This window comes from Carcharodon carcharias, chromosome 17 (genome assembly GCF_017639515.1).
Source record: "Carcharodon carcharias isolate sCarCar2 chromosome 17, sCarCar2.pri, whole genome shotgun sequence".
NCBI classification, from domain to species: domain Eukaryota; kingdom Metazoa; phylum Chordata; class Chondrichthyes; order Lamniformes; family Lamnidae; genus Carcharodon; species Carcharodon carcharias.
This window is the reverse complement of record NC_054483.1, coordinates 45,218,855-45,246,037: the sequence shown is the minus strand read 5'-3', so window position 1 is coordinate 45,246,037 and position 27,183 is coordinate 45,218,855. Positions and strand designations below refer to the sequence as shown.

The 27,183-nt window shown below is 44.9% G+C and overlaps 1 protein-coding gene across 3 annotated transcripts in view; it reads left to right on the top strand.

Annotated features, from left to right (window-relative positions):
• Nucleotides 1-27,183, top strand: part of mypn (myopalladin) — a 451,051-nt gene that overhangs the window by 285,339 nt on the left and 138,529 nt on the right. For all 3 annotated transcript variants that reach the window (XM_041210119.1, XM_041210117.1, XM_041210118.1), the window contains exon 10: nt 2,649-2,976. In XM_041210119.1, the coding sequence (XP_041066053.1) occupies nt 2,649-2,976 (328 nt within the window). The remainder of the gene's footprint in view (nt 1-2,648; nt 2,977-27,183) is intronic.

Here is a 27,183-nt window from a genome sequence, read left to right as displayed (position 1 = left end):
GGACAAACAGGGTGATATATGCTTAAGGGTACAGGGCAAGTCTAGAATGCTTAATAAATGGTTTGTATCAATGTTTACCAAGGAAGAGGATGCTGATAAAATATCAGTGGAAGCAAAGATTATAGAGATAATGAGAAGGGTGAAAACTGATAAGAAGGATGTACTGAAAAGGCTGGCTCTGCTTAGAGTGAATAAGTTGCCTAGTCCTGATGGCTTGCATCCCAGCTTGCAAAGGGTAGTGGGGGTGGAGATAGTGGAAGGCCTTCTCATAATCTCCCAATCTCCCTGGATACAGGGGAAGTGCCAGAGGATTGCTGAGTGGCTAATGTGACGTTCTTATTCAAGAAAGGACATAAAACGTTTCTAGTAACTACAGGCCAGTCAGTTTAACATCAGTGGTGGGTAAGATTTTAGAAACAATAATTGGGAGGAAAAGATCAACAAAGATTTGAATTAATTAAGGAAAGCCAGCACTATTTGTAAAAGGCAGATCATGCTTGACTAATTTCATTCAATTTTTTGAGGACATAATAGAGAAGAGGATGTTGCCTATATGGATTTTATGAAAGTTTCTGACAAAGTACCACATAAAATGCTGGTTAACAAAATTGAGGCTCATGGAATAGGAGGGTCAATGTAAGCTTGGATAAAAAAATTGGCTTAAGGACAGAAAGCAGCGAGTTGTGGTAAATGATTATTTTTCAGTCTGGAGGAGATATATCTATATAGACTGTGATGTTTCCCAAGGGTCAGTGCTCGGTCCACTGCTTTTTTTGATATATATATAAATGACTTGGATATTGAAGTACAAAGTAAAATTTCAAAATTTGTTGATTCCAAACTTAGAGAAGTGGCAAACAGTGAGGATGATACCATTTGACTCAACAGGACATAAATAGGCTAGCAGAATGGGCAGACTCATGACAGACAGCATTTAAAACCAGGAAATGTGAGGTGATGCATTTTGACAGAACAGATAGGGGAGACTGGCACAGTTCTAAAGAGTGTTCAGGGACAGAGGGATCTGAGTGTTCATGTGCAGAGACCGTTGAAGGTGACAGGACACATTGAGAGAGCAGTTAGCAAAGCAGAGGGAATCTTTGGCTTCATAAATGAGTATTGAGTACAAAAGCAGGAAGTTATGCTGAACCTTTATAAAGCTCTGATTAGGCCACAGCTAGAGGATTGTACCTAGTTCTGGTCACCACACTTTAGGAAGAATGTGAGTGTCCGTGAAAGGATGTGGAAGAGATTTACCAGAATGGTTCCAGGGATGAGGGATTTTAGTTACAAGGTTAGGTTGGAACAGCTGGGGTTGTTCTCCTTGGAGCAAAGTAGATTGAGGGGAGGTGGAGGTGTATAAGATTATGACAGGTTTAGGTAGACAAAGAAAATCTGTTCCCATTAGCTGATGGTACAAGAACTCGGGGACACACATTTAAGGTTCTGGGCCAGAGATGCAGGGAGATGTGAGGAAGAACATTTTTATGCAGTGAGTGGTAATGACCTTGAACTCGTTGACTACGAGAGTGGTGGAAGTAGAAACGATTAATGATTTCAAAAGGAATTGGATGAGCACTTGATGGAAATAAAGAAGCAGAACTCCGAGGATAGAGCAGGGGAATGCAACTGACTGGATTGCTCTACAGGGGCCAACTGTATGAGCCAACTGTGCCATTATGATGCAATCATTAGATGCAGTCTCCCATGGGATTAGACAGAAATTGCATAGGATTAGGCAGTAGACCCCTTGTAGAGTGAATCAGAGGACAGATAAGATTATTTCAATGTATGATATTAGATATGCAATTTTAATTTCTCTAGTTTGATTTTGACATTAAAATATCTTTGCAGAAGTTGCAGGTGATGTTCTGACCAGTGCCAGTTCAATTCAGTTTGTTGGGGGTTTCATTGCTACTTTGAGCACATAGTTTAGGCTTACATAATGGGAGATGGGGACGGTGCGATGAAGAGTGGTAGCAGGAGGGATCCTGGAAAAAGTGGAGATCCTGCTGATAATAATGACAGGAGCTCAGTATCATTTTTAATTTCATTTCCTGTCGGGCAGTGGGCCCAATTAACAAGCTGTCTGGATACTAGGTGGGAAAGCCAGCAGCAGGAGGTCGTAGTTGGGGACAGTCCCTGGCAATCGGAGGTCAGGGATTAGTTGAGGGTGGAAGGATAGGTGGCAGGGTTGTTCATCATGTCAGTGAGGAAGAGGCCATGATTGCCAGAAGGGAGGCTGAAGGTTTGCTTGAGGGCCTGACAAACATTCATAGTCCTCTTGGCCCACAAAGAGTGCTCTAAAAAGTACCTGTAAAATTCTTTGTTAACACTGGTTTTACAAAATGTAATGCTTCCTTAACTTGTTTAATTCTATACCTAAAGGTAGATTTTACAAAACCCCATTCATGGTGGTGACTTTGCCTGCAGAAGCTCAGATTGCTGGTGAGCTCCTCAAGATTGGAAAATTGTGGGACACATGCCCATAATTTTCTGTGATGTGCTCCTGGTGGATGAGGCTCACGGCTAGGAATGCAATCTCTTAAAATTGGCTCTTGACTGTAGAAAAACTATTGCTTTTAATATTTTTTTCATATACTAAACTGACTGCAATTCCTCAATCCTATTTGATGTCTTTTTCACAGGAACTGAAGACAGTAATGTTGTTAGTATGAATGTTTCAAGTTCTGTGACAGTTGAGGCCACTGAGGCCAATGTGCCAGTCCAGCCAGACAAAACGCTGTTGCGTCCCACTGCCCGCCTAAAACCCAAACTGGAGGGCGTTCTTGTGAACCATCATGATCACAAGCCTAAAGCTGGGCTGCGAGTGCATTTCAAATTGCCTGAAGATGACACTGGAAGTGAGCCTTCATTTCAAAGGGAACATAACACAACAAATGGACAGAGCACCTGGGCATCGGGGCCAATTTCACCCACAAAAGAGCCCCCACCAGTATTTGCCAAACCAAAACTGTGAGTAGTTAATAACAAATGCAGACCTACAGAATTATCACATTGTTTAAGTAGTCTGAAATGCTGGGAGTTCAAGGGCAGCACATTTCCTAAATTGATATCTTCTCACCACGATGCTATAGTGGAAAGTTGTCACTAACAGTTCTATTGACTAACGATTTCTTCTGTTTCGAGTGCATAACATTTTTCTGCCACCAAAACATACTTGTAGCACTCACCAATGCATAAAATTTGGATGCATACTATAAATTTCATGATAAATTCATGCTGCCAATTGAAGAGGGCCTGGAGCAAGGAATGTCTTGTTCTACTAATAAAACTCAGATGCATAGGGCAGAATTTGACCAGTTGTCTGGGCTGGGAGGCAGGGGACCTCCTAAAATGATGGTGGAAGGTGTCAGTAGGGCTGTCTGATGTCATCCTCAGATATTTTCAACAGTGGAATGTCCGTGGCATGTCTGCCTGCCAACCAGAGTTGGGTGACCAGTAAACCAATTAATTGGTCAATTATTGACCTTGCCAGCAATTTGCTGGCAATGTACGAGCCCCTGCCACATGGAAGACTGCCAGGTAAACCATGGCGGCCTCCCAGCAGGTTTCAGGGATGGGGCATCCCTTAACAATTGATCCCTGGCACATGGAAGGCCACCCTGGCAGCAACAGCTGCCCTCACGGCTGGGCTGATGGTTGCACCCCTCTGAATACCAGAATCTACTGTGCCTGCCTGGCCCCAGCACAGTGAAAAAAAGATTAATTGGGCTTCGAGGGTACTGCAACATTGAGGCACCTTCTTTCTCTCCCTGCAGCCTCAGTTGCGGCCACCTGTTTTGGTGCCAGCGCTGCGACTACCAAGTTGCCAACCCTCTGATTGGACTGGCAGCTTTGAAAGCTGAGCCATTATCTTCAAGCAGATGGCAGTCTGGGTAGTGCTTCTTAGTTGGCTCCCGCTGGTAAAATCCTTCCTGGCATCCTGCTGACCACCTGGGCTCAGGATCCACTTTTAGTCGCACTAGTAGGAGCACCGAAATAGACCATTCAGCCCATCAGTCAGCATCAATGTTTGTCTCCACATGAGCTGGTTCATCCAATCTGACTCTTCTGCTTTCTCCAATATCTGTTAGCATCCTGTTTTTTTCAACAAACTGGCTAATTCCTTTAAAAAAAACATATACATAAACCCTACAATGACAAAAGCTGGTAACAGTGAATTCTACTTTCTGGCCTGCCATGGTTGCAGAATTTGGACCCTGGGATTCTGTCTAATGACCCCAGAACTTTGAGCAAGATAGCACCCCCCCAGTGATTTCATTGCTGTCTCTGATGAAATATGCGGCAGTCAGGGACAGGTCACACGACTTAAATACATTAAGTGTGCACATCTCACCTGGATTCTACCAGAGGCTGGAAAATTGGCTGTCCACTGCCAGTTATGGGACAGTCTGTCCACAACTTCCCACTGCCCCTAGGGGAAAAAAAGTTGCCCCATTAGCCCCCTTTGTAAGAGGGCTACATTGAAAAAAAATTGATACCGTCCCCCTCCCCAACTTGCCATTGAGGCCCTTATCATAAAAAAGAAAGGGCAAAGCAGTGAGATTAGAATTCATAGCTCCAGTTGAATAGCTGGATGACAGCATGAACCAGAGTTAGAGCGGTATTGTAACCCAATTCTCTGCTATAGTCTCCTGCCCTGATAGGCTCAGCTCCCAGCAGTGTAGGATTGCTGAATAAGCTTCCACTGCCCTGAATAAAGAGTATTTCCTTTGCAATTCAATTTCATGTAGCATTTAAAGCAACAAAGAGTATGAAAGTCATCTTTACTGTAGACTTTGAAGACTGATTATGTGGTTTGAAGTATAAGAGGTTGCTGGCTGATTGAGTGAGTTGTCGTCGCAAATTTGGGTGAGCATTCCTTAGGATTGTTGTTTATCCAACTCACGGACTGTCATGGTCTTCTCTGCTTTAAGGAGGAGAACACCAACTATTCTAGCCATCCACATAACTCTCATCCTGGTATCATTCTGGTACTACATCTCTTCACCCTGATTATATGATAGCTATTGCAGAGATGTGGTTGCAAGGTGACCAAATATGAGACCTGAATATTCAAGGATATTTGACATTTCAGAAGGACAGGAAGAAAGGAAAAGGAGGTGGGGCAGCTCTGTTCATAAAAGATGAGATCAGTACAGTATTGAGAAATTATACTGGTTCAGAAGATCAAGATGTAGAATCAGTTTGGGTGAAGATAAGAAATAGCAAAGGAAAGAAGTTGCATAGTTTATAGGCTTTCAACTGTAGCTACACTGTAGGACAGAATATAAATCACAAAATAATGGAGGCTCGTAAGAATGGTACTAAAATAATCATGAGTAATTTTAATCTTCATGTGGATTGGGTGAATCAAATTGGCAAAGATAGACTTGAGGGTAATTCATAGAGTATTCGGGACAGTTTCTTAGGACAATATGTCTGGAACATTCTCAGAGACTGTCAAAATCTATGGATTGTCCTCACTGCATGTCATCATTATCCTCCTGCAATTGAGTGACTATTAGGGCCTCCAGTGCATCTCCATGACAGGAGCATTATCACACAGGGTATTTGTATTGCCGTAAGCCAGACTGAAGTTAAACATTCATAGATGCAATGTGAGGATCTTATGGTGTGTCCTCCACACATGTCATCATCCTCCACAAATTTATCAGCTATGAGGGTCTTCCGAGCACACCTGCCTTGTCTGACCAGTGAGAGGGCCTCATTGCTGTCATTGTCGCCTTCAAGGACCTCCTCACCCTCATCACCGTTGGTGCCCTTCTCATCGGAGGAGACCTCCAGCTCCTGCACCTCATCCTCAGCCAGCTCCTCTCCACGTTGCAACGTCAGATTGTAAAAGGCGCAGCAAGTGATGACGATGTGTGGCACCCTCTGTGGACTATATTGCAGGGCTCCAAATGGTCCAGGCACCGGAACCTCATTTTCAGTATCCCAATGGTCTGCTCCACTAAGTTGCGAGTTGCAGCATGAGCCATGTTATACCGTCGCTCTGCTGCAGTCTGAGGCCGCCGCACGGGGGTCATCAACCACACCCTCTGTGGGCAGCCTTTGTCCCCAAGGAGCCATCACTGCAGCCTCTGTAGACCGTGGAAGATGTCAGCGATCTATGACCGACTGTGAGTGGAAACTGTGCGCAGACCTGAAGGATACGTTTGTGGCGGTTGCACACCAGCTACACATTCAGCGAATGGAATACCTTGTGGTTGACATAGTTGGCCCCTTGTTGCGGCGGAGATCTGAGCACCATGTGAGTGCACTCAATGGCACCCTGCACCCTGAAACCTGGGCAATGTCAATCACTCTTGTATCTTGGCTGTCCTGGTCCCGGGCAAAATGCATCAAGTTATGTGCCCTCGCAAAGATGACATCCTCATGGATGCATTTGTGGGTGCAGGCTTTAGATATCCCACAGAGGTCACTGGTGGTGCCCTGAAAGGGGCCACTGGAGTAGAAATTGAGCACCATTGTCACTTTCATGGCCACTAGCAGTGGATGCCCTCCATGTCCACATAACGCCAAATCATGCAGTGGCTGGCAGATGTGACTGGATGACTCCAGGATGGCATGTTACCTCCCTGGTGCAAGGATGTCACAGAACGGCTGCAGGGCATTTTGAAGGGGGAGGGCGAACAGTCAGAGGTCGTAGTTCACATTGGTACCAACGACATAGGTAGAAAGAGGGATGAGGTCCTGCAACAAGAGGTCAGGAAGCTAGGTAGCAGATTCAAAAGCACAATGTGAAAGGTTGTAATCTCTGGATTACTTCCTGCACCACATGCTAGTGAATAGGAATAGGAGGATAGAGAGGATGAATGCATGACTTAAGAGATGACGCAGGAGGGAGGGCTTTAGTTTCCTGGGTCACTGGATCTGTTTCTGGCGAAGATGGGAAGATGGAGCCTGTACAAGTTGGATAGTTTGCACCTGCACCGGGATGGTACCAACATCCTTGCAGGGAGGTTTGCTCGTGCTGTTGGGGGGCAGGGGGATGGGGGTGGGGTGGGAGGGGGGGTGGGTGGTTTAAACTGATTTGGCAGGGGGATGGGATATGGAGTGGAGGTGCAGTCGGGGGTGATGCACAGCCAAATTTCGAAGAGAAACTAAGTCAGTCTGGAAGGCAGAGCAAAGCAAATATAGACCTGTTAAGGCATAAGGGAATAATGCAAGGCTGGATTAAATCTATTTTAATGCAAGGAGTCTTAGAAGTGAGGCAGATGATTGAGGGCGTTCATTAACACATGGAAATATGACATTGTTGCTATCGCAGAAACATGGTTGAGAGATGGGCAGGACTGGCAGCTCAATATTCCAAGGTATAGAAGCTTCAAGCATGATGGGTCTGTGGTGGGGGGGGGGGGGGGGGGGGGGGGCGGGGGGGTGCTGGTGGTGTAAAAGAGGAGGTGGCATTGCACTATTGATCAAGGAGTCAATCACTGCAGTAAGGAGGGATGATATCTTAGAAGGTTCCTCAAATGAGGCCATTTGGATAGAACTTAAAAACAAAAAGGGGGCAATCACTTTGCTGGGAATGTACTATAGGCCTCCAAACAGTCAGGGGGAAATAGAGGAGCAGACATGTAGGCAAATCTCAGAAAAGTGTAAAAATAATAAAGGTAATAATAGTAGGGGATTTCAATTTCCCCAACATTAACTGGGATAGTCTTAGTGTGAAAGTCTTAGAGGGGGCAGAATTCTTAAAGTGCATCCAGGAGAGCTTTTTGAGCATAGAAAGTCCTACAAGAGAAAGGGCGGTACGGTACCTAATCTTAGGGAATGAAGCCGGGCAAGTGGTAGAAGTGTCAGTGGGGGAGCATTTCGGGGATAGTGACCATATTTCTGTAAGATTTAAGGTAGTTACGGAAAAGGACAAAGATGGGCTGTAAATAAAGGTCCTGAATTGGGGGAAGGTCGATTTCAATTTGCTAAGACAGAATCTGGCCAAAGTGGACTGGGAGCAGCTACTTGTAGGAGAGTCTACAACAGACCAGTGGGATCATTCAAAAAGGAAATAGTGAGAGTTCAGGGCCAACATGTTCCCTTAAAGGTGAAGGGTAGGACCAACAAGTCCAGGGAACCCTGGATGTCAAGGGATATAGAGGATTGGATTAGGAAAAAAAGGAGGCTTATGGCAGATACAGAGGGCTGAAAACAGCAGAAGCCATTGGGGAGTATAGAAAATGTAGGGGGGTACTTAAAAAGGAATTAGGAGAAAGATGAGAGGGCATGAAAAAACACTGGTGGGTAAGATAAAGAAAAATCCCAAAGCATTTTATAAATATACTAAGGGCAAGAAGATAACTAGGCAAGGAGTAGGGCCCATTAGGGGCCAAAGTGGCAATCTGTGCATGGAGCCGGAGGACATAGGTAAGGTTTTAAATGATTACTTTTCATCTGTGTTCGCTATGGAGAAGGATGATGTAGGTGTAGAAATCAGGGAGGGGGACTGTGATATACTTGAACAAATTAGCGTTGAAAAGGAGGAGGTATTAGTGGTTTTAGCGGGCTTAAAGTGGATAAATCCCCAGGCCCAGATGATATGTATCCCAGGCTATATGAGGCAAGGGAGGAGATTGCAGGGGCTCTGACAATAATTTTCAAATCCTCTCTGGCCACAGGAGAGGTGTCAGATTACTGGAGGACAGCTAATATGGTACCATTATTCAAGAAGGGTAGTAGGGATAAACCAGCTAATTACAGGTCAGTGAGTCTGAGGGACAGGATTAATCTCCACTTAGAGAGTTAGGGATTAATCAGGGATAGTCAGCATGGCTTTGACAGGGGGAGGTCATGTCTATCAAATTTGATTGAATTTTTCGAAGAGGTGACTACTTATACAGATGAGGATAGTGCAGTTAATGTAGTCTACATGGACTTCAGTAAGGTTTTTGACAAGGTCCCACATGGGAGAATGGTCAAAAAGGTAAAAGCCCAAGGGATCCAGGGCAATTTGGCAAATTGGACCCAAAATTGACTTCGTGGCAGGAGGCAGAGGGTGATATTCAAAGGTTGATTTTGCTATTGGAAACCTGTGAAGAGTAGTGTACCGCAGGGATCGGTGCTGGGATCCTTGCTGTTTGTAATGTACATTAATGATTTAGACACGAATATAGGAGGCATGATCAGTAAGTTTGCAGATGACATGGAAATTGGTGGTGTCGTAAATAGTGAGGTGAAAAGCCTTAGATTACAGGGCGATATAGATGGGCTGGTAAAATGGGCAGAACCGTGGCAAATGGAATTTAATCCTGAGAAGTGTGAGGTGATACATTTTTGGAGGATTCACATGGCAAGGGAATACACAATGAATGCTAGGACCCTTGGAAGTACAAAGGATCAGAGGGACCTTGGTGTACATGTCCATAATTCCTTGAAGGCAGCAGCACAGGTAGTTAAGGTGATTAAGAAGGTACATGGGATACTTGCCTTTAATAGATGAGGCATAGAATATAAGAGCAGGGAGATTATGTTGGAGTTCTGTAAAACGCTAGTTAGGCCACAGCTGGAGTACTATGTGCAGTTCTAGTCACCACACTATAGGAAAGATATGATTGTTTTCCTTAGAGCAGAGAAGGATGAGGGGAACCTGATAGAGGTATACAAAATTATGAGGGGCATAGATAGGGTAGATAGAAAGAAGCTTTTCTCCTTAGCGGAGGTGTCAATAACCAGGGGCCATGGATTTGAGGTAAGGGATAGGAGGTTTAGAGGGGATTTGAGGAAAAATTTTTCACCCGTAGGATGGTTGGAATCTGGAACTCAGTGCCTGAGTGGGTGGTAGAGGCAGGAACCCTCACAACATTTAAGAAGTATTTAGACGAGCACTTGAAACGCCATAGCATACAGGGCTACGGCCAAATGCTGGAAAATAGGATTAGAATAGATAGGCGTTTGATGGCCGGCAAGAACATGATGGGCTGAAGGGCCTGCTTCTGTGCTGTATAACTCTATGTGACCAACCAGTTCCTTAGACATGCGCTGTCTTCAGCAACATTGGTTCTTAGTTATCTGCAGGAATGAAAGGCGGCGTCTCTAGACCCTGGGTCTAGCTAGGTGCTGACCAGTGACAGCTTGCTGGGGCTCTTTGGCAGCTTGTGTGAGAGTCCCAGTCGTCCCTTATTCCAGAGAGTGCTGCTCCTCCCTCTGCTCAACCAGGCACCTCAGTCGCTCTCTTCTCCGTCGTCTTTGCTCTCTACACCACGAGGCATACGGCTAGTTCACCAATGTCCATGATCCTGATGTACTCCTCCTGCAGGATGAAAGAGAGAGAGATGCGTGGGTTAGCATGGGTGTACTAAGAACTTCGTTTGGTTAAATCTGAATGCCCCTTAATGCACCCCGGAGAGTGCTGGCCCCCACTTGGATGGCTGGCGATTAGTGCGTTGCATTGCTGCACAAAACTGCACTGGCAGCTTTGCCCATTGGACTGCTGCTGTACTTTCAGCTCAGGCACAGGCATTCTCCTAACCCATGCTGCAAGGCTGCACCGTTAGTTTGAAACAGAGGGGACACTGGTCCAAGCCGGGGTAATAACATTGCAAGGGGCTGTGAGCACCTTCACCAGTTTTAATAAGGAGATTGTACAACGTGCCCAGACATTCAACTGTTCTGCAGTCCACTAAAACACTCAATAGTTTGCAGTCTGTGCCCGACGGATGAGAAGCTTTGGAGTACTTTACGTTGCTTGAGTGGGCAAATAAGCTAGAGGTCTGACTCCAATCATATAAATGTGGCTGCGCCTGAACTGTCTCAGCTGCAGAGGAATGGTCACTTTATACAAGGTTTCCCTAACGCATGGCCGCTTCCCTCGAACAACCCCTCCCCCCACCCCGCACGTACTTGTGCGCTACCTTCAATCGCAGGGCAGCCTTTGCCCATCCCCCCCAAAATTGCCTCAATCGCAGGACAGCCTTTCCCCCCTCCACCCAAGGTTGCCTCAACTACATGGCAGCTTTTGCCCCCCAAAGTTGCCTCAACTGCAGGGCTGCCTTTGCCCCCCAAAGTTGCCTCAACCACAGGGCTGCCTTTGCCCCCCAAAGTTGCCTCAACCGCAGAGCAGCCTTTGCCCCTCACCCCTGACCAACACATCTCAACGTTGAAGTCCAACAGGCATCCCTCGCGAGCACTTCGCAGCGTTACTGTGCACTCACCTCTGAGTTCCCCTCAAAGTGCAGCCCGCCAAGTGCAAGCCTTTTGTGAAATATACTGGTGTGCAATCATGCCGACGTGGGTGGACGATCCAGTGGAGGGGGATGAGTCCGGCAGGCTATCCTTATAATGTTCAGTTCTGTTGAAGGGTCATGAGGACTCGAAACGTCAACTCTTTTCTTCTCCGCCGATGCTGCCAGACCTGCTGAGTTTTTCCAGGTAATTCTGTTTTTGTTATCCTTATAATGATATGGTCATGTATTACAGTGAGGTTCCCGACATCCAATGTCGGGAAGCGTGGCCCGCCATCGATGGGCTGAGCGGACGATTGCAAGCTGGTTTCACATTGAGAAACCAATTTTTGACCTTCTTGCTATATTGTCCGTTCACGCCATTGAACACGCCCGACGCCAGAGGGCACGGATGATTCCGCCCAGAATTGAGGAATTTCTTTCCTCAGAGTCTCATTAGTCTTTGAAATTCTCTTTCACAGAGAGCAGTTGGGTCTGGGTCATTGAATGTATTCGAAGCTGTGTTAGACAGACTTTTGATCTACAAGGGAGTCAAAGATTATGGGGACAGGCAGGAAAGTGGTGCTAAGGCATAATCAGATCAGCCATGATCTTATTAAATGACTGAGCAGGCTCAATGGGCTGAATGGCCTGTTCCTGTTCCTATTTCTTATTCAGCAGCCAGGCTGGCTTTCCATTGCTGGGAGCAATTGCACTTTTTATGCAGTCTCCTTTTGACGGACTTAAAAATATATATATTAGTGACTTCATGTTCCACATCCAAAATGAGCTACAATGTTTGAGTGCTGATTTAAAATGGGTGCTGTATTTAAAGCCACCTTCAGCCATTTTGGATATTGCCGTCTTTGGGAATGCCATTAATAACAGTGAAAAGTTGTTTTGCTGCAGTACATTGTTCATTTAACATTAGCAGCTGCTTTCTGTTGTGGTCCAAGTTTTGCATATTTTGGATTGAGTTGCAGACCCTTATTTCTCATATGTGTCCCTTCAATTGCAAATTAAGTCATCACAACCACAGTTTTGAAGATGGACATCTTGTTGTGCATGGCTGCCCATTTTTTGTTTTGAAGGAGGAAGAGGAAAATCACAGGCCAAGAGGTCATATGTTTATACCTGAGACAGCCTTAGCATCCATCCTCACCCAAACATAACATGTTTTCAGAGGAGACACCTTCACTGTTTTTGGTTGACAAAAAAGACAGACCCTTAAGCAAGGTTGATGGCTTTGCCAGTGGCAAGTACTGCTAATTCCCATTCTGCCCCCATGAATGATTTCTGTTTGATGCTATCCATTTGCTTCCCATGGATGCTGACTTTGCTCTGCTTCACTTGTCCTTCAAAGCTCAGCTATCACCCTTTGCTGGATTATGCTGGACCAATTTCTTAAGCGCTTATTGCTGCTCCCAAATTTGTGTGCACTTCACCTCCCTACAGCTGTTCCCCAGACCAGCTCTCTTGTCTGAATTGATCCTGTGCATTTACCTTTCACCGTCTCTGGTTTTGTGGACTTTACCACTCACAGCCCTTCGGTTAAACTTGGGCTGTTCCTCACTCTTCTGTTGGTATATCGAAACTGCTGATGAGCACTGCTAGCAGCTGAGGCCTCTGCATAACCTCCACCAGACCCCCGAATGTAACCATTCTCATTAGTGCCCATCACAAACTCCATACACCAGCCACTGATTCCATTCCCCTCTTTGGTTACTGTTTCAGGATGAACCAAGCACTGTCCTTGCTGTGTGCAAATTAGCCGCCACAATTCCTGGATTACAACATTGACTATACTTATAAAAGTATTCATGATTTGCAAGAATCTTTGGATTACTGTGAAATCATGAAGGGCGCAATATAAATTCAAGTCTCTCTCTGTAACCCAGAGGTGATCCAGAAATCTGCCTGGTTCCCTGAAAAGGGATAAATATTCTATTACATGTTAGATAATTAATCTTTTTAAACTTTATTCTTTTGGCCTAGTTGAAGCGTAAGAAAATATTCTTTGAAATATTGATTACAACTTTTTAGGTTGACTGAAGTATCATGAAAAAAACTGAACCGGTTGTTTTGAATCATAAAATTGTACTATATGGTTGCATATTTGCATTTATGTTTATACCTACCCTGTAAGTGATTCTTCACAACAGATAGCATAGCTGAATTGCTTTGCTTGACATAAGTCACCAGTTTTTTGTGCTATGGAAGAACACAATTTCCTTTATAAAATTCTACAAGGCACACAGTAAATAAGGAAGTCAGGGCTGTGAGGGGAAACAAAATCTGTAGATCATTTTGCACAAAAGTATCCCATTCAAAATATGCAGAACTATTTCTGTCATCATCAGAATGGTTTAACCGTCTTTTCTTAAGGGCATTAGATGTCTGAAAGCCTCAGTAACTTAAATTAATTCTTTGACATGTTGTGACTCCCATTTCCTGTAATGTCTAAGATCAGAAATTAAGAGTATCTAGTCCTATGAAATGGAGGACACATTGGCCAGAATTTAATGTGGGTGGTGGGAGTCTCGCCTACCAGTTAGGGCCCCACATCACTTTTCTCTGGGGAGGCCTCAATGCAATTTAATTCCATTCAAGCACTTACCTGGGTAATGTCAGGTCTCCAATCCAATTAAGCCGCCAGTAGGGCGGAAATTAGGCCCCTGAGAGCTGCTGGTGAATCAGAGGCTGGCAACCCTGCAGTACTGGCAGCACCACTAGAAGTGGCAGCCGCTGCCAGTACTACCGTGGGGCCTGCAGAAGGGATCAGCAGTAGATCCCTAGATAGAGGTGGGATGGGAATCATGGGGAGGGAGTCACTGGTGTTGGGGGAGATTATGGGGTTTGATGGCTGGCCTCCCCAGATGGTGAATCCCCTGCCCACTGCTGTTTGAATTCCAGTGGTGACAGGATGATGCCCTTAAGTGACCTTCAGGTGGGAATGCTGTCTGTAAGTGTTATTGCCCTGTACTTAATTGGAGGAAGGAGGCAAGGCGATGGGATCGCCACCTGCACTCTCCTACCCAATCACATGGCCCAATTGCCCACCTCCAATTCACCTGGCGGGGCCGGTGGGGGGACCATTAAATTCTGCCCACTAAGTCACAAATTTTCGTATGGAAGGGAATCGTTCAGCCTAAAGTCTGAACTCATACTGGTTCTTCAAATGTAGTTATCTACTCTATGGGCAGAATTTTATGTCCTGCGGGTGGGCGGGTGCCTGACCTGATCAGCCGTAAAATCATGAGAGAAGTCGTCGGGCGATGGCCCCGATGTCACTGTGCACTCATGTGATATTTTGCTCGGCGGGCGTATGCATAAGTCAGAAGCAATTGTTTCCGATTTTTCATGGCCCATCCAACCTTATGGTTGGTGTATGGGCGAATCCTTGCAAATGCGGCCTTTGCATTTTTCATCAAACCTCATCCAAGGGCAGGATGAAATTTCCATTATGAAATAAAATAAAAATAAATATGTATGGGCAGCATTTTTATCAGCTATATTTTTAGGTAATTGTGATGCATGGACATTTTTTTCAGCTTTTAAAATATTTATTTGGGCATTTTCAGGCCTGCAGCTCCCTGAAGTAGCTTTCTGCCTTCAGGGGGCTTTCTCACAGCGCTCACACGCGCCCATGGTGATGTCATTGCCCGCCTCTTCCCACCTCCACCCTGGCAGCGCTGAGCATTTCAGCACACGTTTCTCACTGGCTGGCCATTAATTGGCCAGAATCACAGAGTGCAGGAGAGGCCCTTCGGCCCATCGAGTCTGCACCGACACATGAGAAACACCTGACCTACCTACCTAATCCCATTTACCAGCACTTGGTCCATAGCCTTGAATGTTATGACGTGCCAAGTGCACATCCGGGTACTTTTTAAAGGATGTGGGTAAAAAGGTTTTTCCTCACATCCCCCTAAACTTCCTGCCCCTCATCTTGAACTTATGTCCCCTTGTGACTGACCCTTCAACTAAGGGGAACAGCTGCTCCCTATCTAGCCTGTCCATGCCCCTCTTAATCTTGTACACCTCAATCAGGTCATTCCTCAGTCAGAGAAGGCTCCAACGAAAACAACCCAAGTCTATCCAACCTCTCTTCATAACTTAAATGTTTCATCCCAGGCAACATCCTGGTGAATCTCCTCTGCACTCCCTCCAGTGCAATCACATCCTTCCTATAATGTGGCGACCAGAACTGCATACAGTACTCCAGCTGTGGCCTCACCAGGTTCTATACAACTCCAACATGACCTCCCTACTTTTGTAATCCATGCCTCGATTGATAAAGGCAAATGTCCCATATGCCTTTTGCACCACTAACATGCCCCTCCGTCTTCAGAGATCTATGGACACACACGCCAAGGTCCCTTGTTCCTCAGAACTTCCCTGGTATCATGCCGTTCATTGAATACTTCCTTGTCAAATTATTCCTTCCAAAGTGTATCACCTCACACTTTTCAGGGTTAAATTCCATCTGCCACTTATCTGCCCATTTGACCATCCCGTTTATATCTTCCTGTAGCCCAAGACACTCAACCTCACTGTTAACCACCCGGCCAATCTTTGTGTCATCCGTAAACTTACTAATCCTACCCACCAACATAGTCATCTATGTCGTTTATATAAATGACAAATAGTAGGGGACCCAACACAGATCCCTGTCGTATGCCACTGGACACTGGCTTCCAGTCACTAAAGCATCCTTCTATCATCACCCTGTGTCTCCTACAACTAAGCCAATTTTCAGTCCACCATTTCAAATTACCCTGTATCCCATGTGCATTTGCCTTTTTTATAAGTCTCCCATGTGAGACCTTGTCAAAGGCTTTTCTGAAATTCATATAAACTACATCAACTGCACTATCGTCGTCGACACACCTGGTCACCTCCTCAAAAAATTCAATCAAATTTGTTAGGCATGACCTCCCTCTGACAAAGCCATGCTGACTATCCCTGATCAAACCTTGCCTCTCCAAGTGGAGATAGATTCTCTCCTTCAGAATTTTCTCCAATATTTTCCCTACCACTGACGTGAGACTCACTGGCCTGTAGTTCCCTGGCTTATCTCTACAACCCTTCTTAAAAAGTGGAACCACATTAGCTGTTCTCCAGTCCTCTGGCACCTCCCCCGTGGCCAGAGAGGAATTAAAAATTTGGTTCAGAGCCCCTGCAATCTCCTCCCTTGCCTCCCTCAGCAGCCTGGGACACAAATCATCCGGACCTGGAGATTTGTCCACTTTTAATCCTGCCAACACCTCCAATACCTTGTCACTCCCTATATCAATTTGCTTAAGAACCTTGATACCTTCATCCTCATTCTCTTGGGTGAAGACGGATGTGAAGTATTCATTCAACACTCTAGCGTTGTCCTCTGGCTCCACCCATAGTTTTCCCCCTTGGTCCCTTATGGGCCCTACTCTTTCCCTGGTTATCCTCTTCCCATTGATATACTTATAGAATATCTTGGGATTTCCCTACTTTTACCAGCCAGAGCTTTCTCATATCCCCTCTTTGCTCTCCTAATTGCTTTCTTAAGCTCCACCCTGCACTTTCTGTACTCCACTAATGCCTCCGTTGATTTGCTCCCCATGTACCTGCTAAAAGCCTCTCTTTCCCTTCTCATAGTAACCTGAATATCTCTGGCCATCCATGGTTCTCTGGCCTTGTTACTCCTTCTTATCATCCTAGAGGGAACATGTTGAGCCTGTACCCTACCCATTTCCTTTTTGAACGGCCGCCACTGCTCCTCTGTAGATTTCCCCACAAGTAGTTGTTCCCAGTCTACCTTAGCCAGATCCTGCCTTATTTTACTAAAATCCACTCTCCCCCAATCCAAACAATTTTTTTGCAACTTGTCTATTTCTTTTTCCTTAACAAACTTAAACTGTACCATGTTGTGGTCGCTATCACTAAAATGCTCCCCCACCACCACCTTAGCCACCTGTCTGGCTTCATTCCCCAGAATTAGAACCCTTTACATATTGACCTAAAAAGTTCTGCTGTACACATTTCAAGAAATCCACTCCATCTAAGCCCTTAACTCTATGTCTATCCTAATTAATGTTGGGAAAGTTGAAATCACCTAATATAATTACCCTATTGTTATTGTTTTTACACATCTCTGCAAATTGTGCACATATTTGCTTCTCAATTTCCCGCTGACTATCTGGGGGTATATAATAAACACCTAACAATGTGGCTGCCCCTTTTTTATTCCTAAGCTCTACCCACAAAGCTTCATTCGATGCCCCCTCCAAGATATCATCTCTATTTACTGCAGTAACTGATTCCTTAACTAATAATGCAATGCCTCTTCCTCTTTTACCCTCTCCCCTGTCTCGCCTGAAGAATCTATACCCCAGAATATTGAGCTGCCAATCCTGCCCCTCCCTCAACCACGTCTCTGTGATGGCTACTATATCATAATCCCATATGTCAATCCTCACCCTTAACTCATCCGCTTTACCTGTAATACTCCTGACATTAAAGTAGAGGCCTCCCAGCCTTGCCTTACTCCCTTGAAACTTAATGCAGCTGTACTCCTTCTGATTTGATTGTTTTACTGTATTATGATGTGTCCCTATTCTGCTAACATTCTGTGTCTCCTCCCCCTGCCGAATTAGCTTAAACTCCTCTGAACAGCACTAGCAAACCCGGCCGCAAGGATGTTAGTCCTACCCTGGATCAGTTGTAGACCGTCCCGCTTGTACAGATCCCACCTTCCCCAGAAACGGTCCCAGTGAGAAAGGAATCTAAAACACTCCCTCCTGCACCAACTCTTAAGCCACATATTCATCTGTGCTATTTTCCTATTTCTGAGCTCACTAGCACATGGCACTGAGAGTAATTCAGAAATTACAACCCAGGAACCTCTTACTTTTTAGTCTACTGCCTAACTCCCTGAATTCTTGATACAAGACCTCCACCCTCTTTCTACCTATGTCATTGGTACCAACATGTACCATGCCCTCTGCCTTATCACGCTCCTGAAATTGCGTTTGGGGACCGATCACTGTTGGTGGTCTTTTTCCCGATCGCTCTCAGGTCTGCTGATTGCATGCACCCGCGAAACGTAAAATTCAGGCCTATGTGTTGTTTTATATTCTTTCTTTACATATATTCATCCATTTCCCTTTTTAAAAATAGCAACTTGTATTCTTTTAAGCCCTTTAACATAAAAATGCCCCAAAGTGTTTTTCATATAGGCATAAGGAAATTGCTCAAGAGCCAGAAAGGGAGATTTAGAAGGGATGACCAAAAGCTTGGTCAAAGAGGTGAGTTTTGAGGAGGCTTTTAACGTGAGTTCAAGGCAGAGAGGTTTATGTAGGGAATTCCAAACATTAGGGTTTGGAGGACTAGCTGCTAAGCTAGCAATGGTAGGATGAAGAGAAGGGCATTCTCGGCTCTGGGTCAGAACCCCACTCAATCTAGATTGAAACTCCAGCACTATATTGACAGAGTGTTGCACTGTTGGAGGTGCTGTTGTAAGGGTGAGCTCTTTACCACCTAATTAAACCAATTAAATTATTTTTGAAGAGCGTTCACTGTTGCAGGGCTGATGGTCAATTAAATTTTTTTTGTGTTGTTAGTTGAAGGATAATTATTGGCCTGGAAACCAGGAAGAACTCCACTGCTCTAGATTGAATAGAGCCGTGGGATCTTTAAAGTTCACCCAAGAGGGCAGACAGGTCCTCAGTTTCATATCTCATCTAAAAGACAGCACTTCTGATAGTTCAACATGCACTCAGTACTGCACTGGAGTGTCAGCCTGGATTTTAGTATTCCACTCTCTGGAGTAAGACTATGAACCCACAACCTACCGACTCAGCAGCAAAACTGCTACCAACTGAGGCTTGTAGTGAAGCATCTCGGGGTCTCAACGTTATGTGGAAAAAATTCTTCTAACTGACCTTCATTCTGTTAATAATGCTAAACCAATTGATTAACCAGCAGAAACCATCTTGTTATCTGACATAGAAACCCCTTTACAGCCATGTCTGTCAGTATTATGTTCATTAGTGATGTGAGTTGACAAGCTATTTTGTTGTTGTGCAGTTTGTATTCCTTTGAATTTATTATTTGTTGTTTAGAATGAATGGATTTACATTAAGGGTCCTGCTGTTGTATTTGAATTAAAATCTTCGACATCTGCTAACTCAAAACCCCAGATTAATTATGCAGCAATTAAATGACAATTGTTATTTATTTGTTTATTGCTGTAAGGTTGATATTCAGTCATTGCCAGACTATCCCAACTGTAAGGTTGATATTCAGTCATTGCCAGACTATCCCAACTGTTTCAAAAAGCTAACTTCTCATTAGTGTAAGCCCAGCTGTCTGTAGGACTCCAGAAGTTTCGCACAGAACTGATTATCTAATTTGTAACCTTGCTAAAAAAAATACATAAAATGATAAGCTTGTGAGCAAAGACTATGGTCAACTATTCCAATCATGGCCCTCCTCCCCTGTACATATTCTTTTTTCATTTTTTTCTTCTAAGTTCCCACAATACTCAGATCATAAAAGCATTTGTTTTGCTCGCAAAAGTCAGCAGAAATGGTTTTGTCTCCATAATCTATTCTAGCTACTACAATGAAATGATGTGGACTTTAGAGAGAGGAATGGGGAGAGGAGCTCCTTGTAGCTTATGTAAGGACTTGCTTTAATCATGATGGCCCTGATATCCTGCATCCATTCTCCTTGGCTGGACACTGGAGAGCTGAAGTGCACCTGAAATGCCCAGTCAAAATCTTATTGTGCCTGAAATTGAACCTGGCCTTAACATGACCCATTTGCAACATCAGCATGGGTTTAGTCTCTGGCAGGCCCATGTGCAAGGAAACAGAGATAAAACACAGGTGTAATTGAAGCCCTGCAAAGCATGCATGGCATGAGGCTACAGTACTGGCACCAGTCTCAGACCCTTCTGATTAATGTTGGAGATCAGCAGTCAGAAAGTTGCCAGGCCCAAAAATCCATGCATTGTCTGGAAGAGAAGGCTAGCACTTATTGTAGCCTCCCATGTCTCGCTCACTGGACATCTCAGATTCTCTAATCATAGAACCATAGAATGTTTATGGCACAGAGAGAGACCATTTGGCCCATCATGTCTGCATCAGCCAGAAAACAAGCCACCCAGTCTAATCCCACTTTCCAGCATTTGGTCCGTAGCCCTGCAGGTTATGAGACTTGAGGTGCATATCCAGACGCCTTTTAAACGAGTTGAGGGTTTCTACCTCTACTACCCTTTCAGGCAGTGAGTTCCAGACCCCACAACCCTCTGGGTGAAAAAGTTTTTTCACCTCCCCTGTAATATTTCTACCAATCACTTTAAATCTATGCTCGTTAGTCACTGACCTCTCTGCTAAAGTAAATCAGCCCTTCCCATCCACCCTATCTAGGCCCCTCACAATTTTGTACATCTCAATCAAATCTCCCCTTAGACTCCTCTGTTCCAAGGAGGATAACCCCAGCCTATCCAATCTTTCCTCAAAGCTGCAATTTTCCAGTTCCTCAGAAATCTCCTCTGTACCCTCTCTAATGCAATTACATCCTTTCTGTATTTGGGGTGACCAGAACTGCACACAGTAGTAAATTGCACACACTCACTGATTTGAGGGAGTTTAAAATATAAGGCCGTTTCTTCAAGTTCCCCTCTGAATAGGTCAGCTTTTGTCACTGCAAGAGGAATCTGAAAGGGACCAGGAACATGTCTTCCCATCTTATTTTCATACCAGCCCTTGTCCTGCACTCACTGCAGGCAACAGTTAGGTCTGCAGTCAAAAATGGGAGAGAAAGAGAGAGCGGAGACTTCAGAGGGGGAACTCTGACTATGGACCAGCCGTGTTCGGAGAAAAATCAAAGTGTGACATCACAGGGAAACAGTTAAGTGATTGGTGAGTATATTTTCTTGGTTATCTTTCAAAATTTAGTAATTTAGTTAGTAATTGTAAGGTTTCAGTGGTTGTAGTAAGGTTTACTAGCAGTAGTAAAGCTTATTGGGAGTTGTAGGTTTTATTAAATATAAATTAATTTTAAAAGATAATAAATTAATTAACACATAGGCCAGGACTTTACGGCCCTGCCATGGTGAGCCATTTAAATTTCCATTCAGTTCGGCGGGACCATAATATCCTGCCAGGCGGGAGGGGCTGTGAAATCCTAGCCATAATAATGATGGCAGGGCAGGAGTTGTATTGTGACTTAAGAACATGGGAACTCCTGGATGCCAGTGTGACCCAGGACAAACATATCAGCAGTGATTGTCTGCAGCTTGAGGAACTTCAACTTAGGGTCATTAAGCTGGAGGCCAAGCTGCAGACACTGTGATGCATCAGGGAGGGGGCAAGTTACCTGGGCACTTTGTTCCAGGAGGCAGTCACATCCTTTGGTTAAGTAGAACTTGAGTTGGTCAGTGGTCAGGGACAGGAGGGTGTGGCTGTGAGTCAGGCAGGTATGGAGAATCAGCATGTAGTTGTTGAGGGATCTCAGTCCCTGATTTTGTCCAACAGATACAATGTGCTTGCTACCTGTGGATGAGCAGAGGGACAGCAAGGTGGATGAGCACCATGATGAAGGATTTCATTCAAGTTGGAGAATGAAGAGGAATGTGTTAGTGATAGGAAATACTGTCAGGGGGATAGATACTATTCTCTGCATGCACACCAGGGAGCTCCGAAGGTTGCGTTGCCTACCTGGTGTCAGGGTGAAGGACACCTCCACGTGGCTGGAGAGAAATTTGGAATGGGAGGGGTACTATGCAGTTGTGGTCCACTTAGGTACCAATAACATATGTAGAACCAGGAATGACGTTCTGCTAAGAGAATTTGAGGAGTTAGGGTCTAAATTAAAATGCAGAACAGTAAAGGTAATCATCCCTGGATTGTTACCTGGGTGAGCTATTCTTTTGGGATGGGCTGCATTTAAAAGGGCTGGTTTAAGTGTCCTGAACAATCATATAACTAGGGCTGTGGACTGAGCTTTAAACTAAAAGACCAGGGAGGTTTTGGATGAAGGGAGGTTTAGAAATCCAAAGAGAAAGGTTGACACATCAGAACAGTGTAGCAGTGTGGATAAAGACAAGCAGTATAGGACAGGAAAGAACAGAGAGTTTAACAAAAATTGTACATCAGCAAATAAGGTCATAAAATAGAAGGAAAAAGATTAAATTAAAGGTTCTTCATCTGAATGCACGAAGCATCTGCAATAAGATAAATGAACTGGTGGCACAAATAGAGGTGAATGATTTAGATCTAATCACCACTAAAGAGACATGGGCCGGGATTTTCTAGCCCCACCATGGCAGGACCCCTGCAGGTAATGTGGTGCCCAGCCAAAAGCCCATTGACTTTGATGGGACTGGACGATCCCGGCAGTGGGTGGGACTGGAAAACCCCACCCATGGTTACACGGTGATCAAGGTGGAAATAAATATTCCAGGTTACATAATATTGCGGAAAGACTGACAGAATGGCAAAGGAGGAGGGGCAGCCCTGATAGTAAAGGATGACATAAAGAAGTTAGTGCGAAAGGACCTGGCCTCAGAAGAACATGAAGTGGAATCAGCATGACTGGAAATTAGAAACAGCAAAAGTCAGAAATCACTCAAAGGGCTGTGAATCTTGTGGATGCTCTATCATTGAATACAGATTTTTGGGGTCTCAGGGAATCAAGGAATATGCAGAATAGGCAGGAAAGTGGAGTTAAAGCCTAAGATCATCTATGATTGTATTGAATGGCAGAGCAAGATCAGCAGGCCATGTGGTCTACAGCTGCTCCTATTTCTTGTGTTCTTGTGCAAATCTGAAATCCCAAAAAGTCATGAAAAGGGCAATGTAAAAGAGGCATAGAATTGGGGTAATGAGCCTCTGCCCCTTTATCCTCCTCCTAAACCTCGGAATTGAACATTCCCAGGCACAGTGGAGAAGAATATCAGGGATGAACAAAAAGAACAAAGAATAAAGAAAAGTACAGCACAGGAACAGGCCCTTCGGCCCTCCAAGCCTGCGCCAATCATATTGCCCGTCAGCTAAAACATTTTGCACCTCCAGGGTCCGTATCCCTCTATTCCCATCCTATTCATGTACTTGTCAAGCTGTCTCTTAAACACCACTATCGTACCTGCTTCCACCACCTCCTCTGGCAGTGAATTCCAGACACTCACTACCCTCTGCGTAAAAAACTTGCCTCGCACATTTCCTCTATAGTTTTCTCCTCTCAACTTAAATCTATGTCCCCTAGTAATTGATTCTTCCACCCTGGGAAAAAGCTTCTGTCCATGCCACTCATAATTTTGTAAACTTCTATCAAGTCGCCCCTCAATCTCCGTTGCTCTAGTGAGAACAATCCGAGTTTCTCCAACCTCTCCTCATAGCTAATAACCTCCAGACCAGGCAGCATCCTGGTAAACATCCTCTGCTCCCTCTCCAATGCCTCCATATCCTTCTGGTAATGTGGTGCCCAGAATTGCATGCAATATTCCAAGTGTGGCCTAACCAAGGTTCTATACAGCTGCAGAATGACTTCCCAACTTTTATATTCAATACCCCTGCCAATGAAGGCAAGCATGCCATATGCCTTCCTCACTACCTTATCCACCTGCATTGCCACTTTCAGTGACCTGTGGACCTGTACATCCAGATCCCTCTGTCCATCAATGCACTTAAGGATTCTGCCATTTACTGTATAATTCCTGCCTGTATTAGACCTTCCAAAATGCATTACCTCGCATTTGTCAGGATTAAACTCCATCTGCCATTTCTCCACCCAAGTCTCCAACCGATCTATATCCCAATGTATCCTTTGACAATCCTCTTCACTATCTGCAACTCCTCCAACCTTATGATGAGCAGAATTGTCCCAGATTTGCACTAAGTGTGGTAGCAAATGAGAAAAAGAATGTTTTACCTACTGGCTGCAATGGTGCTTTTCATGCCGTATTATCCCTATCTCGCCTCATTAATCATGCATTCCTGGGAAACATGCCATCTCAAGAGCAGGCGAGCTCTCATTTGCCTGCCACAATGTCACCTCGCCGCTTCCGCACGCCACGTGCCATATTTAAAGTGCAGCCGCACGCATACTTCCCAGTGCTTCCAGCCTAGGATTGCTGCACAGAAGACATGGCTTCGAAAGGCAAGGAGGCTGCAGCCCCCTGATTCAGTGACACCTTTTGGATGCCCTGGAGGCTCGCCATGATGTCCTCTACCCCCACTCTGGCTGCAGGAGTTCCAGCAATCTCACCACTCCAGCTTGGTAGGCGATGGCAATGATGATCACTTGCCAATGCTGTGCAGAAGAGGTTGGTCATCCAATGCAGAAAGAGGATGAATGATCTCCTCTGTGCCGCCAGGGTAAGGCAAACATCTCAACACTCTAAACTCACACATTCTGGCCCATCACACTTTCACTGGCATCTCATTCACTGCCAGATGAAGGGACTTCACCACTTACTCTCTCACACATCCTCTAACATCTCCATCTGGCCTCATCTCCTCTGGAGACTGACTCCTCAAACCTCACCATCTTGAGGCCACTTGCACAGATCAACTTGTGCCCCCACACAAACTCTGGGATAATCCCCTTCCCCAGTACAGGCCTCACCCTGCAGCCTCTTCCCTTGCCTGAAGCCACTTCTCCCCCTTCCTCAAGAAGGCTCTAGCCCTGCAGCCATTGAAAAGCCTTATGGCTGGTCTAGTAGGTGGAGACTTGCCCGTGAGCCCCCCAAAAAGTGATGTGGTGCTGTCTGGAAGCCTGGTACTGATGACTGCCCAAAGCAAGGCTGACAAACATACCTCAAAGTCCCAAGCGAAGTGCAGCTCGCCAGTGGCATGTCTCTTATGTACAGTTGTGAATCACGCACCATGATCTGCATGGATGATCTAGCGTGGGGCGATGATTCCGGCTAGCTGGGCTTGTAATAAAATGCAGATGTATTACAATGAGGTTCCCGACATCTGACGGCAGGAAACGCAGCCCACCATTGATGGGCAGAGCAGACGATTGAAAACTGGTTTCACAACATCATGAAACTGATTTTTGGCCTTCTTACCATATTGTCCGCTCATGCCGCCAAACACGTCCGATGCCAATGAGCACGAAAAGTTCCACCTGATATCTTTTCTTACTGGTTTATAAATAAAAATAACAGGTAATACTTCTTAATGTCTTTTACTTCAAATTTACTTGAAGTAAATTAAAAGTGCAGAGAATAGGTTGTAGAGTTAAGTGTTCCTCACTTTTGCATGTTGGAACTAGTCAGTGGATTATGTTCAGTGATTGTTTATACAAATCATATTTGTACAACAAAGAATTGTTCACAGAAGCACACTGACAATTCAGTGTGATGTATAACTTAGGCTGATCTTTCCATTCATTCATCTTTAATGTATTACAGGCTGACTGGACCATAACTTTTATCATAAGGTGTTTTCTGCTACGAGAAAGGTGGTGTACTTGGGAAGCTGCAGCTGCCAGTACTGCTTTTGGAAATATCAAAACCTCAAAAAAACAAGTAGAACGCAGTGCTCTCCTAAAGCTAAAATGTGGCTGAGCATAAATAGTTTTGTACCATAAAAACAACAACATATAGATATATAACATCTTTAATGCATTAAAACATTCCAAGACCATTCACAGGAGCGATATAAATCTAAACTTGACACCAAGTTTCAGGTTTGCCATAGGTGCTGGAGTGCTTCGACACTCCATCTGATTTACTTAGAGCTGCACTCCTGAGCAGCCTGCTAGGAATAGCTCTAAGTAAATCAGTCTGAAAAACAGTGTATGTACAGGGCAAACAGCCCAACTTTATGTATTTGCAGGTCCCAGGGGACCATAATCAAGGGCTTCCATGGAGCCATTTTTTGCCATACTAGAAGTTCTGTGTTTGGGTGTAAATCAGCTCCCCAGAACTTTCAATGCCATTGTGACCCGCAATAGCAGTGATCATCTTAGCATTCACCACTATTGGGATCAGAAGATTTGGGCCAGTTTGTCATGCATTTTCCATGCAGCACTCTCAGTCAGCAAACCTGATTGACTGCAGTTGCTAAGATGTCACCAACTGTATTTTGTTAATGTTTTACTTATTTGGTAATGAACAATGGCCTTCACATTACCTGGGTTAGTAGAGTGCCACATGTTGATCAGTGCTATTTGCTGATAGGACTCTTACTGATAACATACATCACAGAGGTTACAAGGTGCTGCAAGGTTTACTGTGCTGGTCAATGTCAGCTTTCTACCAACATCCATTTCTTTCCAGGCTTGCTGTGTTGTGGACTTATGGGAATGGTGGGCTGAATTTTTCACTGAGCGGACAGGCACACGCTCCCACTTGAGCATAAAATGATGTGCAATGACGTTGGGCGAGTGTCCTGACGTCATTGCGCGCTTGCACAATATTTCAGTTGGCGGGTGCGCACGGGAGTTGGCAGCGTGCCCACCAACAATTAACAGGTCTATTAAGGCCATTAAAGTATTAATTGAATTCAATTTTTTGCTGCCGGTCCAACCTTACAATTGGCGGGCAGGTGAATCGGCCAGGTGGCCTTGGATTTTTTATTGAAACCTCATCCATGGTTGGCATGAGGTTTCCAAAAGGAATTAAAAATTTTTTTAAAATGTTGAAATTGTCATTTATAACATGTCCCTGACAGGGTCACATGAGGGGACATGCTTTTAACATTTGTAAGTATTTTATGTTTGATTTTAAAAATCTTCATCTCCCAGAGGCAGCTCTGTGCCTCACGGAGCTTTCATTGTACACACCCGCATGCATGTGCAAACTTCCGCGCTCACCCTCCTCCCGCCCCCACCTTGACAACGCTCAACATTGTTGTGCACGTTTCACACTGGCTGGCTGTTAATTGGCAAGCCAGCGTGAAATCGATGTTGGGGCCTGATCGCAGGAGGCAGTCGGCTTCGTGACCTCTCCCGGGCCGACCTGCCCGAGGAGGTAAAAATCCTGCCCAATATGCGCAAT